General features: G+C 39.1%; 1 protein-coding gene across 2 annotated transcripts in view; it reads right to left on the reverse strand.

Annotated features, from left to right (window-relative positions):
• The window catches only part of fam120a (family with sequence similarity 120 member A), a 139,998-nt gene that overhangs the window by 14,303 nt on the left and 113,015 nt on the right, over nucleotides 1–12,680 (reverse strand). For both annotated transcript variants that reach the window (XM_043708020.2, XM_043708019.2), the window contains exons 13-15: nucleotides 9,920–10,129; nucleotides 6,571–6,751; nucleotides 2,844–2,982 (exon numbers count right to left, since the gene is read on the reverse strand). In XM_043708020.2, coding sequence (XP_043563955.1) covers nucleotides 2,844–2,982; nucleotides 6,571–6,751; nucleotides 9,920–10,129 — 530 coding nt within the window. The remainder of the gene's footprint in view (nucleotides 1–2,843; nucleotides 2,983–6,570; nucleotides 6,752–9,919; nucleotides 10,130–12,680) is intronic.

A 12,680-nucleotide genomic window follows, 5' to 3' on the forward strand; every position in this document is an offset into this window, starting at 1 on the left:
CAATTCTTTTGGCTCTCAGCCGCATGCAACTTGTTATTCACATTCTTTCCCAATGGAATTGACACTTCAGCTGCATTTAGAAGAATACTTCTACGTGTGTTTTTGGTGAGGGGCAGGTGGGATGAGAGGGGTACGCAAAGTACGTCATGCAAAATCCAACATTCCGACTCATCCGCAAGCTGACCTCCCATACTAAGACTAGTGAGCAGCACCAAAAGCGGCGGTAAAGCTGCTACATTTAGTTAAATAATTGAAAGGTCTATTAAGCTTGTTAGCAAGCCTCTTGACCAGAATATGCTGCTGATGTAAGGGCTCTTGTGGCACATAGGAATATTCTCAGTGTTAGAGCCAAGAGACTGAGTTAAAGTCTTTACTTGCTACAGAGGTGTGTTATAATGCAATGAACAGGTTCATTTAAAACAGCTACACTGCTGTTGCCGCAATAAGGCTAGCATGGGCAGGTGGACGGGAGTTGGCAGACTAACGTTCATGGCCTCAGGTGACGAAAGAAAGGAAGGGAGAGCACATCATTTGGGTGTTGTTCTGTTTGCATCAGGTACAACTCCCATAAAAGGTATCACCTCAGAACCCATTTTCTTCCTTGCCACCTGCCCTCCAAAACCCTGCTCCCTAACACTCCTCCCTGCGCTGTCAGATCCCACTCTGCTGTAAAACTAGAGGACATCATTCTAAAACATCCATTAATGATCTTTGTTCTTCCTTTTGCAGTTCAGGGAGTTCCCACAATTGAGATTTGATGCTGTTGGAACTGCGAGAAGTGTTGGCCAATTAGATTTGCAAGCAGTTCTCAGGGGTGGGACTGCAACCGGTTCAACCAATTTAACTCTCCGCTAGGCTATCTTCTGGTGTGTCAGCTGTTGGCCAACTTTCCTTTCACAAAACATGCATTGTGACCCTCATACCCCATGTTAAATGCAATATTTCTACATTTCTTCTCAATACTGAAGTCAAATTTGGTTGATTTATCTGTGTCTGTCTGGAGCACATCTTATTTCTTGGGATAAAGATCTCAAACCTGTACCCTCCACACTTTTTAAGCAGCATTCTCAGAGTCTGTTGGGTTTCAGCCATCTGAAACAGCTTTTACCAATCAAGTGGAATTTTATTGAGATAGGAGTAACATTGATCTGCCTCCCACCTAAGTTTCCTCATCTCACTGAAAGTATACTTTGGAAATCTTCAATATCACAGGATGCAAAGATGGAAGTCAGCAACTTTGTAGCATCTCCACACAGCGGAATGCTCCCTTTTCAGGGCTACCATACAAAGCTAGGTGATACAGGCTGTTAGAAACATGCTCTGCTCACGTATAATCAATGCCCATTCCAAGGGCTGTTTTGATCTCAGGATGAAATTAATGAACTGTAAATATAATTTTGGATGAATTCAGAGATAGTCATGTCTCACAACCCTGATTGAGTTTCTTGAAGAAGTAACAAAGAAGATTGATGAGGGCAGAGCAGTAGATGTGATCTATATGGACTTCAGTAAGGTGTTCGACAAGGTTCCCCATGGGAGACTGATTAGCAAGGTTAGATCTCATGGAATACAGGGAGAACTAGCCATTTGGATACAGAACTGGCTCAAAGGTAGAGAGGGTGGTGGAGGAGGGTTGTTTTTCAGACTGGAGGCTGTGATCAGTGGAGTGCCACAAGGATCAGTGCTGGGTCCTCTACTTTTTGTCATTTACATAAATGATTTGAATGTGAGCATAAGAGGCACAGTTAGTAAGTTTGCAGATGACACCAAAATTGGAGGTGTAATGGACAGCAAAGAGGGTTACCTCAGATTACAACAGGATCTGGACCAGATGGGCCGAGAAGTGGCAGATGGAGTTTAACTCAGATAAATGCAAGGTGCTGCATTTTGGGAAAGCAAATCTTAGCACGACTTAAGCACTTAATGGTAAGGTCCTAGGGAGTGTTGCTGAACAAAGAGACCTTGGAGTGCAGGTTCATAGCTCCTTGAAAGTGGAGTCGCAGGTAGATAGGATAGTGAAGGTGGCGTTTGGTATGCTTTCCTTTATTGGTCAGAGTATTGAGTACAGGAGTTGGGAGGTCATGTTGCGGCTGTACAGGACATTGGTTAGGCCACTGTTGGAATATTGCATGCAATTCTGGTCTCCTTCCTATTGGAAAGATGTTGTGGAACTTGAAAGGGTTCAGAAAAGATTTACAAGGATGTTGCCATGGTTGGAGGATTTGAGCCATAGGGAGAGACTGAACAGAATGGGGCTGTTTTCCTTGGAGTGTCGGAGGCTGAGGGGTGACCTTATAGAAGTTTGCAAAATTATGAGGGGCATGGATAGGGTAAATAGCCAAAGTCTTTCCCTGGGGTCGGGGAGTCCAGAACTAGAGGGCATAGGTTTAGGGTGAGAGGAGAAAGATATAAAGGAGACCTAAGGGGCAACCTTTTCATGCAGAGAGTGGTACGAGTACGGAATGAGCTGCCAGAGGAAGTGGTGGAGGCTGGTACAATTGCAACATTTAAAAGGCATTTGGATGGGTATATGAATAGGAAGGGTTTGGAGGGATATGGGCCGGGTGCTGGCATGTGGGACTAGATTGGGTTGGGATATCTGGTTGGCATGGACGGGTTGGACCGAAGGGTTTGTTCCCATGCTGTACATCTCTATGACTCTGGACGTGTGAATTTCTCCAGACTGGAAAGAGAGATGTTCTTTCTTGTTGTACAGGGAAAATCCATTCACAATTTGTTTTTATTTCTGAGATTCTACTAAATGGTTAATGTTTTGAGTTCAAATGTCAAACAATTCAAGACATATTTAGGATGTGCTATTATATATTTTGAAACCAACATACCCTCTAGCTGGTCCTCCAACAGAAACAACTTGCAGGGGAAAGGCAGTTCTGCCACGTCCACGCTTGCTTCCTGCCCACTGGCCTACGACTGTCCCTGCAATCTCCAGTTTACCTCCTTGAGAGGGCATTGGCTGGACACCTGCAAATTGAAAAGGAATAATTAACACCAGTTGGCATTCTTCAGTAAACCAAAATGAGGATGAATGATATAATATTATACCAAAAAAAACCTTAGCTAAGTACTTTAGTGCATTTATCGATGTGAAAGCAAGAAACTCTCTAGAAGTAACAACATAAAATATTAATGCTTGTATTAAATATTTAACTACAAAATGAACTCTTATCTTAAACATACAAATATATTTAAGTATATTTTCACAAACTATAAAAGAACATTATACTGATACTGGAACAGTTACCAATTCACTTGGAATGACCCACAGTCCATACCCAAGAATGAATAAACATGCAGTTAACAATCAAAAAGTAATTAATTTAAAACATGGAAATATTAAAAGGACAACTCTGTACAATTCTTGCAAAAGTGAAATAAGCTCTTTTTGGAATGGGTAAACTATTATGCTGAAAATTAGAACTAGAGAATGCGATTCTTTTCTCATTTTCACAGATGTACTATGTCAAGCATTTAAAGGTTTGAAAGACTGAAAGAATCTGCCTCACAGCACCAGAGATCCAGGTTCAAATCCTGCCTCCGGCAATTGTCTGTGTGGAGTTTGCACATTCTCCCCGTGTCTGCATGGGTTTCCTCCAGGTGCTCTGGTTTCCTCCCACAGTCTAAAGATGTGCAGCATAGGTGAATTGGCCATGCTAAATTGCCCGTAGTATTAGGTGAAAGGGTAAAATGTAGGGGAATGGGTCTGGGTGGGTTGCCTTTGGAGGATCGGTGTGGACTTGTTGGGCCAAAGGGCCTGTTTCCACACTGGAAGTAATCTAATCTAATCTGCTCCATTATGCCTCAACCCTAATGGAGAAAACACTAACAGCTTCTTATCCAGCAGCACACCATGTATGTATACCAAATGGTGTACAACAGTTTTATAAAGCTGCTTATCACTATCGTCACAATAGCAATTAAGGCATGAGCAATGAATGATTACTTTACAAGAAATACCCACTCAATCCAATGAATGAATAGAAACTAGGGGATTAAAAAAACAACAGTAATTCTTGTGGCCTGAGTGAGCCTGACAATTTCTTGTTATTTAAAAGCAGTTTTGCATTGACAGTTAACAATAAGTTAAGCCAAGGCAAAATAACTTCATTATAGACAGCCATCAACTAGTGACTCAACAGTTCCCTCCTCTGATATTTCTATTACTTTGCATAACATAGAAACAAAAAAAAACTTTTCCCAATAATGTTTCAGTATATGGCAAAGATGGGGGGAAAAAAGAGAAGTCACCAAAAATCCTGGATGAACAAATTACCTAATCACTTTCAGAAGCAATCATATAACCTGTAGTTTGTGCACAACTATGATCTGATGTTGAATTTGAGCTGGATTAAATACCTGTACTAAAGATATTACAGATCATCGATGGTGCTAAAAAAATTGAACCAGGAGATTACCTCATCTGAGTACAAGTCAGAAAACCACAATCTGGTCACTCAGTCAGAATTATTTTCCCAAAGAAAGGCGATTTGCTACATGCACTGGAAGATGCTTACTAAAATCTACTCATCAACTCCAAAGCTTTCTTTCATAAACTGACATTAAGCATGACAGCCAGCAAAGTATAGACAGGGGGAATTCCCTGCTCAAGTTCAATTCTCTCATGTGGAGGCAAAAAGTCCTTTATTGGACCAAAATGCACCAAAATGAAGCTACCTGAATTGCATTCCAAGAGCTTGATAACATTAAATTCACTGCAGGGATATAAAAGTCAGATTACAAGGAAAAGGTTTCCTAGAGTTCTGTTACTGCAAAGAATTTGTGCCTTGTAACAAATATTGACATTATGTACTTCAGTATTAATGTAATGAAGGCAGGCCAAAGAACAAACTTTAGCCTTGATCCTTTGGCGGGCGGGCTCATAAATAGAGTCAACTTAATCTGAAGCAGATGAGACAAAAGGAAATGTAGGTGGCACAGAACAAAAGGATTTGTTTTGGATTACAGAGGAACAGGAGTAGGCCATTCAGCACCTTGAGCCTATTCCACTAATCAATGAGATCATGGCTAATCTGTGAAGTGCACATATAGTACATCCTCAGTATTCGTGAAGTCACGAATTTGCCTATCAACATGCATGGAGAAAACAGGTTTGATTTCTGTTACCTCTTCTTAGTTCTAGTAAAGAATTGGAACAGACATAATTGTCCAATATTCATCATGGTAGATCTTCAGAATTGCAGGACTCTCAAGGAATTACGTTATAATAATAATTCTTTGAAAACCATGAAGTTTTATCATGGCATGTTTTTTTCCTCACCTACAAGCAAGCCTGATTTACAAACTTGCCTACCTGACAGGCTGGTAAAACTATAAGGTTGAGGTTTTAGGTTAGAAGCAGGTGGGTTGGGAATTTGTTAGTAGAGATTGGGGTGTAGGGTGGCTGATGGCTTCAGAGGAGTGGAAGATTCTTGGACATTGTTTTAAAAAAAAGGGTTAAGTGTTGGGGAATCATGGGAGAGTCAGAAGTTGCAAAGGAAATGGAGGAACACAATTAATGGGTTCACTGAAGGGAGCACACATTTGTTGGGTGCGCAAGAAGCAGTTATACTTTGTTGTGACCACAACCAGAGTTGTAAAAGTACTTACCTGATGGATCCAAGTATCTTATGGCCTTTTGTCTGCTGTACTTCCCAAAACAGTGATTTAAATGGAAAAATGTTATAACTGAGATACACAATCTCATGAATTAAAAGCAGAGATGGAGAGGGTTGAGGAGCACAGACTCATTTCCTCACCTCCCACTCAAACCAAACATATCAATTTTTGGGCTTTTAAAATACTCCCAAATGCCTTCTATTCCATAACATTTTAAAATGATACCCCTTTCAATAATTGTCACGATTTTGAGGTACCAGCGTTGGACTCGCGTGTACAAAGTTAAAAATCACACAACACCAGGTTATAATCCAACAGGTTCATTTGGAAGCACTAACTTTTGGAGCGCTGCTCCTTCATCAGGTGATTGTGTCTCTGCCAAACATTTAAAATTTAGATAATAGATCATAAATAAGATAGTCATTTTCAGACGTTTTAAAATTCTGAATAAACAAATGGCAATGACATCTTAACAAATCAGAAGGCATCTTCGAAGACAAGCTATTGGCACTTTTTAAAAAACTGAATAACTACTAGCACAGTTAGTGGATTAAAAATAACGACAAGTGGATTAAAAATCGAGAGTTTGAGAACAGTACAACCTGTGGGAGTTATTTGGACATTAATCCACTTCATGTGAATGTTGGCTGCAGTTATCTAACTGCGAAGCAGGAAATTGTGGATATTACAGGAATGGAAATAAATTGGAATGTCATCTTAGATACAAGGAGACATCAAGCTTCCCAAAGTAGTTATTTAACCTGTTAGTTTTGACCATGTAACTGGACAAGTGAAAATTAAAAGTTAGCTATTCAACTACGCCAAACACACAAATAGTTTCCCACACATCAGATTAAAATGTTACAAAAGTCATTGCTGGATAAAACATTGCTGAGATTTCAGCTTCAGTATCGACAAAATAGTAATGCTGCTTACCACCCAAGCCTCTCCCTCTACCATGATGTGTAAGGATTGGTCCAACGGGCCGTGGATAAACTGCAGCTGGATAAAAATGCATGGCTGGAGGAGGATAAGCAATGGGATGAGCTTGCCTGGAAAAGTTTAAGCCTTCCAGAATACTCTGACGCATTTTCTCAAGTTTTGCAGCTTGATCAGCCTATAATTAATCACAAAACAGTACAGAACCTAAGTATAGAATCCACTCTCAACTGCCTGTATTATGCTTGCTCCCCAAAGCATCAGATAAAGTACATCAAACTTTGTTTTGATCAGCTCCTTACAAACCAGCACACTCTAGAAACCAGCAAAAATTATATACCTGAAATACAAGACGTTTATTATTGCAATCTCTGCGATGTCTGAGTAGTCAGGGTGTGAATGAGAATGCTTTCTACCATTACGTTTTATTTAAGGCAAAGTTGCATTATTATTAAAGTGATTTATGCTGTAAACATTGCATAACAGCGATGTGTATATCCTCTGCATTATATTTCCATTATTTAGTGTATGTTTTCACATTGATTTGTGGACGTCTTAATTAACTGGAATATTTGATCAACCAGTCCACTCTTAATCCCACTGGTGCTATTTAATGTTTGACGTACATGCAAACAATGGTATACAAACTAAATACCTAGTTTAAAAATATTACAAAAACAGCCTAATGTCTATTATTAGATTGCACTGCAAACCAACACCCACAGATATTTTGTGATATTCTCAAAACATGTACTTTGTACCAATGTTCCCAAACAATATTTATCTCCCAAATACCTTGGTCCAGGTATTCCAATGGCCAGATGGCTTTTGATGCTGCATAAACTGGAGCTGTGTGTTGGGATCATGCTGAATTTCTGATGCAACTGACTTTATGGGAATTGCTCAGGAAATTGAAACATCTGATGGGTAATCCTCCTGTGTCTAAAACCTCTGAGAACGCACTTTAAAATTAGGAGACTTCAGAGGGTGAGTTATGCTTAATAATTCAAAAACGTACACTAACTTGTGTAACTCTTAAACTGAAACCCCAACTCTAATACACCTAACACCACTTGCCTACCCAGTTGAGCAGACACCCACTATCCCAACACACAAGTCAATGCTGATGGACCTTCTTCGCTGCTGTTTTGTAGCTTCCTGGTCAGGCTCTTCAGGCTAAGTGCCCGCAAAAACATAGGCAAATGCATTGTTAAGTTGTCCAGATAAATTGCTTTTGCTGGAAAAAAGGACTTTTCCTTTCAACAGGCAAAACTGTTGCTTAGAAGTAATTGCATAACACTACAATTTGAAAGTGCACACTACATTGAGTCAACATAGGAAAATTTCTCATACGAAAATTCTTCATCTGTACCTGACTAAAACTGGGAAGTTCAGGTGTAAATCCACACATCAGAAACTTTGTAAATCAAGACTGTAGTCCCACTATCTCAATACAAAAATTTTCCTCAAAACCTTCTTGAATTCTAGAAACCATGCATAATCCCTTCTTAAAAAAATAGCACTTTTGGCATCATTTATTTTCAAGTAAATGTAGCTAAAAATCCACAATACAGAATAGTTCAGTTACTATAACTTGCAATTCTTCGCCCTAATATCTTTGAACTTCAATATGAATTCTAGTTATTTCCTGGAATCACTTTGCCAAAATCCATGTGTTAATCAAGACACACTCCTGATTAATGCAAATTAAGCAGAAACTGGTTGGTGAAGTTTGATGGGCATAATACAACAGTATAACATCTATTAAAAGGTAGACCGCAAGCCCCATCTTTCCTGTATACAGGACACTAACTAGATGCATGATGCACACTTCTCTTCAGATTACAACCAGAATAAGTACGTGGTCAAGTTGTTTGAGGTGGGGATGGAGAGAGGGCAGTACAACGCCTATTTTGTGGGAACGCTTTGGAGGAAGTAAAATATAAATTCATTCTTTTCTGTGAAAATATCAGGAACTCATGTTTGAAAGCTGTTACAAACCTAACACTCAACTTAAAATGATGATAAATAAGAGGCAATATGAAATCCATGCAGGGGAAAAATAAGCTTTTCAGGAAGGTGCAGAGTACAAGACAATAAAGTGCCTGTTGAGCTGATACATTTTAAAAGGAGAGCTACTCATCCATACCCTCCATGGGCCGGCAAAGAGTTTAACACAGGGAAATCAGGACAAAGAACAGTTTAACAACTTTTTGAAGCAGAGTCAGATGGTCACTGATGTGCTGTTATTTTTTAATTGTTCCACAGTAGCAACCACACAAGGCTCTTGAGTATTTTCAAACAATATGCTGAACAAATGTACAAACCAGGAAGAAAACAACTCAAATTCTGAACTGAAACAAACACATTTACATGGAAGGATATTGGCAGTAGTGGAATGAGCACAGGGAATCTGCCTTAGGGAAGTGAAAGAATTGCAACAGTGATAATAGTGGAGAACGTATGAATTGCATGTATTACTTGTTAGTCATTGCTTGTGTCCTCTTCATGCACTGTTCTCTTCAACCCTCAAAGTTTCTAGTTTAGGAACCTCTATCCTGGATCAAATACATCCAGTTAATTTCTGAAATTATTAATTTGTAATTTTAATTTCAACTGCTGAAGAAAAAAATACCCCAGTGTACTATTCAGAAAACTGACGGCATAAGAAAACTGGCAAGATATTTCATAATTTATATAAACGTGAATATCTTATAACACACAAATACAAAATACACCAGCGATAAAATTTATCACTTCAAACTAAATTCATCCATTTATATTTGCTGATGCCCACAGACTTCCAGCACTTAAGTGAAGGGACATCTTCATGAACAAGTTTCAACAGTAAGTATTTCTCATTTGTTCAAATGGTGTGGAGGTCTTACAGCCAGGTTTGGTGTGGTCCAGACAACCACAACACGATGCCTTACTCAAATGGATCACTAGTCAACAATCAGAAGTAGTAACCTTGTCCAATTTTCCTCATCTTGGTTCAACTCATTTCAGCTCAAGGATGTGGTTGTTAATTATTCTGCGGTATCTGGTTCAGTACTTAGAAACAATCCAAATACCTATGGAGGCTTCAAGCAGCAAATCAGGCAGCACTCCTACCGTCTAAGATATTGAACTCTTGCCTCACTCTATATTGAACAAATGCCACTTCTTCAGAATTGTCTCTCGTACTGCTTAAACAGGTGCAATTACAAAATCAACTGCCACTGTATTTATTTTCTAAAGTTGATTGTTCCATCCTTGTTTCAATGCCCATCAGCAAGTGAACAAAATTATATACATTATCAAACAACAATCAAAATATTCTCATTAATAACTTAATTATGCATACCTGACCATCGCAGAGGTCAATCAAGGGCACCTTTTCCCGGCTCACTTTTATAAGCTTACTTTGGAAAAGTTTGCCATCAAAGTACATCCATGGACAACAATGCTCCCATGGAATTGGCTGCCCACACGCATCATTTGCAAATAATGCCATATCAATGCCGCTCATAAACAATGCTCCAAGTTGGATACCACGGGGATCTAGGCTTTCAATCTGGGGAAGAAAGCACACAGGAATAAATCTACATAAATTGACTTGGCAATAATATGTGCATACTACCAACTTCAAGGAGAGACCAATGGGATCATCCACCTAGCATTTTTGATTAAAGATACAATTTTCTCTCTTGAACTCAAATGCTAGGCTTCATCAGAGTAGAGATAGGAATGTTAAATGGAGCTTCCTCCTACCATCTGTTATCTGGGCTGCTGTCAACATATTCTTGATTGAAATTGGTGTGGATGGTCAGCTTTGGTCTGATCCATAGAGGTTGAGATATCCTAGCTTGTATATTTTGATGTTTACAGGTATACAGTGTTGTAGAGTAACTTCATTATCTCGATTCCACATTTATACATATATAGCAAAATAACTGACAATAAATATTCTTTCCCAGAGGATACCAGTAACCGATTGTGGATTTTTCTTTCAAAACAACAATCTAACAGTTAATAATTTAGGCTTTATTCTTTATTTGAGAACTGAATTTAAATTATTAAGCTGATATACAAGACTCTGAAATCAAATTCTTTGTATTTTAATTTAGGACACTGCATTACTAGTACAGCAGGAAAACCATTTATACAATCAGAAGAGGGGCCAGATTTGCCACTGGAAGCAGGACAGATACCATGCAGTGATCCCGCTTCCATTACCGGGCTGTCAGTAAACAGGATTTTCCATGTGAAGATCACGCAATTACTCATAAGGAAGTTAACTGACAGAACAGGACCATACCCACCAGTTTTCTCAAGCGGTCCAATGATCCCTTGTAAGTGCTGGCAATAGATCTGAACCTCAGCTGTCAGCATTTAAATACGCAGACACAAGACTTCTTGGGCCAGACTGCTGAAAATTGGAATCTGCCCAAGACTTGATCCATGTATGGTGTAATATCTCCTGCTTCTCCTCACTTACTGAACTTCTCCAATGCTACCTTAATTGACAAAAATCCTCTAACTTACCCTTTTCAAGACGTTTGCATTCTGTCTGTCCTGCCTCCACGACCATTCCAACCTCTTCCCACTTGAGTCACAAAAGGTTTTCGAAGCCCACATGGCTCAGTAAAAATTCTGCAGAGTCTGACATTTAGCTGTCTGATAGGAGCTGGCAAGCTGAAAAGGAGGCAGGACATCCACCTACACTGGCTAGAGGCCTTTTTTGTTTTGCTGTTCTGCTTTAGTTTGGTCCCGTTTCAGGGCCACAAAATCTGACCCAAAGAATGGGACTTAATTATGTGACCATTTGTAATAATTCTCAAAACAAATAAAAACCAATTTCAGTAAAAGACTGAGGAAAATGTTAAAACTTTACATTTATTTTGTATTTTGTAATAAGCATTAACTTCCATTAATATAAATTCCACAGATTGTTTTGTCAGATATCAACTAAGTAACTTTGAAATGAAAGTTTAAAACTCAGACAGGACATTAAAAAAAGGTAATAATTAATGCAAGGATTATGAAGCACAACAGAAACAAAACAAATGAGTGTTTTCAGCATACATTGCTAAGTCTTGTAAAATCATGCACTGCAGGTTTGGTAAGCCTTAATGCTACTTTTATAATATTTAATTGTCAATCAAACTACAATCATTTAGCTATAATTACCATTACTGAAGTTCCTCCAAATTGGAACTCCAAGGTAGGTTGGTTATCTGCTCCAGGTGACTGTCTACACCCACTGTCCCTCTACAAAACAGCAACCAATTTGCTGCTGCAGCCTGTAAGATAAGCTAGACATCCAGGACAAAGCAGCTCACTTGACTAGCATCACATTCATAAACATTTACTCCCTCCACCAACACCACTCAGTAGCAGCGGTGTGTATAGTATCCAAAAGATGCAATGCAGAAATTCACCCAGTCTCTTAGACAGCACCTTGCAAACCTGTGACCATGACCATCTAGAAGGGCAGCAGATACACGGGGGGGGTGGGGGGCCACCACGTGCAATTCCCCTTCAAACTCCTCAGACTCCAGACCTGCAAATATATTGCCATTCCTTCAGTGTTGCTGGGTCAAAATCCTGGAACTCCCTTCCAATTGCATTGCAGGTGTATCCACACTATCACCTCAAAAAACGACTTCAGCAAACTCAGGTCTAGTCTAACATCTTCAGCAGAACAACTCGTTAATATGCTTGCCACCTTGCTTCACAACTATTTAGAAAAAAGCACGATTAAAGCAAAATCATCTAAGTTTTATCTTTCAGAGATGACAATATGATCTTGAGTTGTGAATTTAACATTGTTGTTTAAGCTTCCAGTCTTCAAAATATTAACATTGAACAATCCATTTTCAATGCTGTTTTATTAAAGTTTATGCAAAACTAATGCAAAATGGAAATGACTACATTTAGATGCTGGGCTAAAATAGTGACGGACCACATGGTCAAGCGTTTACAAGATTTAAAATGCAATGAAACACCAAAAGGAGTGACAAGAGGGAGAGCAACAAAACATGTGTTTAGGAGAGTTGTGAATGGCAAAATAACAGAAATAATGAATAAAGTTGTCCATACAAAGCTGAAACAAGAGAAAACGA

Source organism: Chiloscyllium plagiosum, unplaced genomic scaffold, assembly GCF_037043375.1.
Source record: "Chiloscyllium plagiosum isolate Xiang-an unplaced genomic scaffold, Cpla_swu_hap1 HiC_scaffold_14, whole genome shotgun sequence".
Taxonomy (NCBI): Eukaryota; Metazoa; Chordata; class Chondrichthyes; order Orectolobiformes; family Hemiscylliidae; genus Chiloscyllium; species Chiloscyllium plagiosum.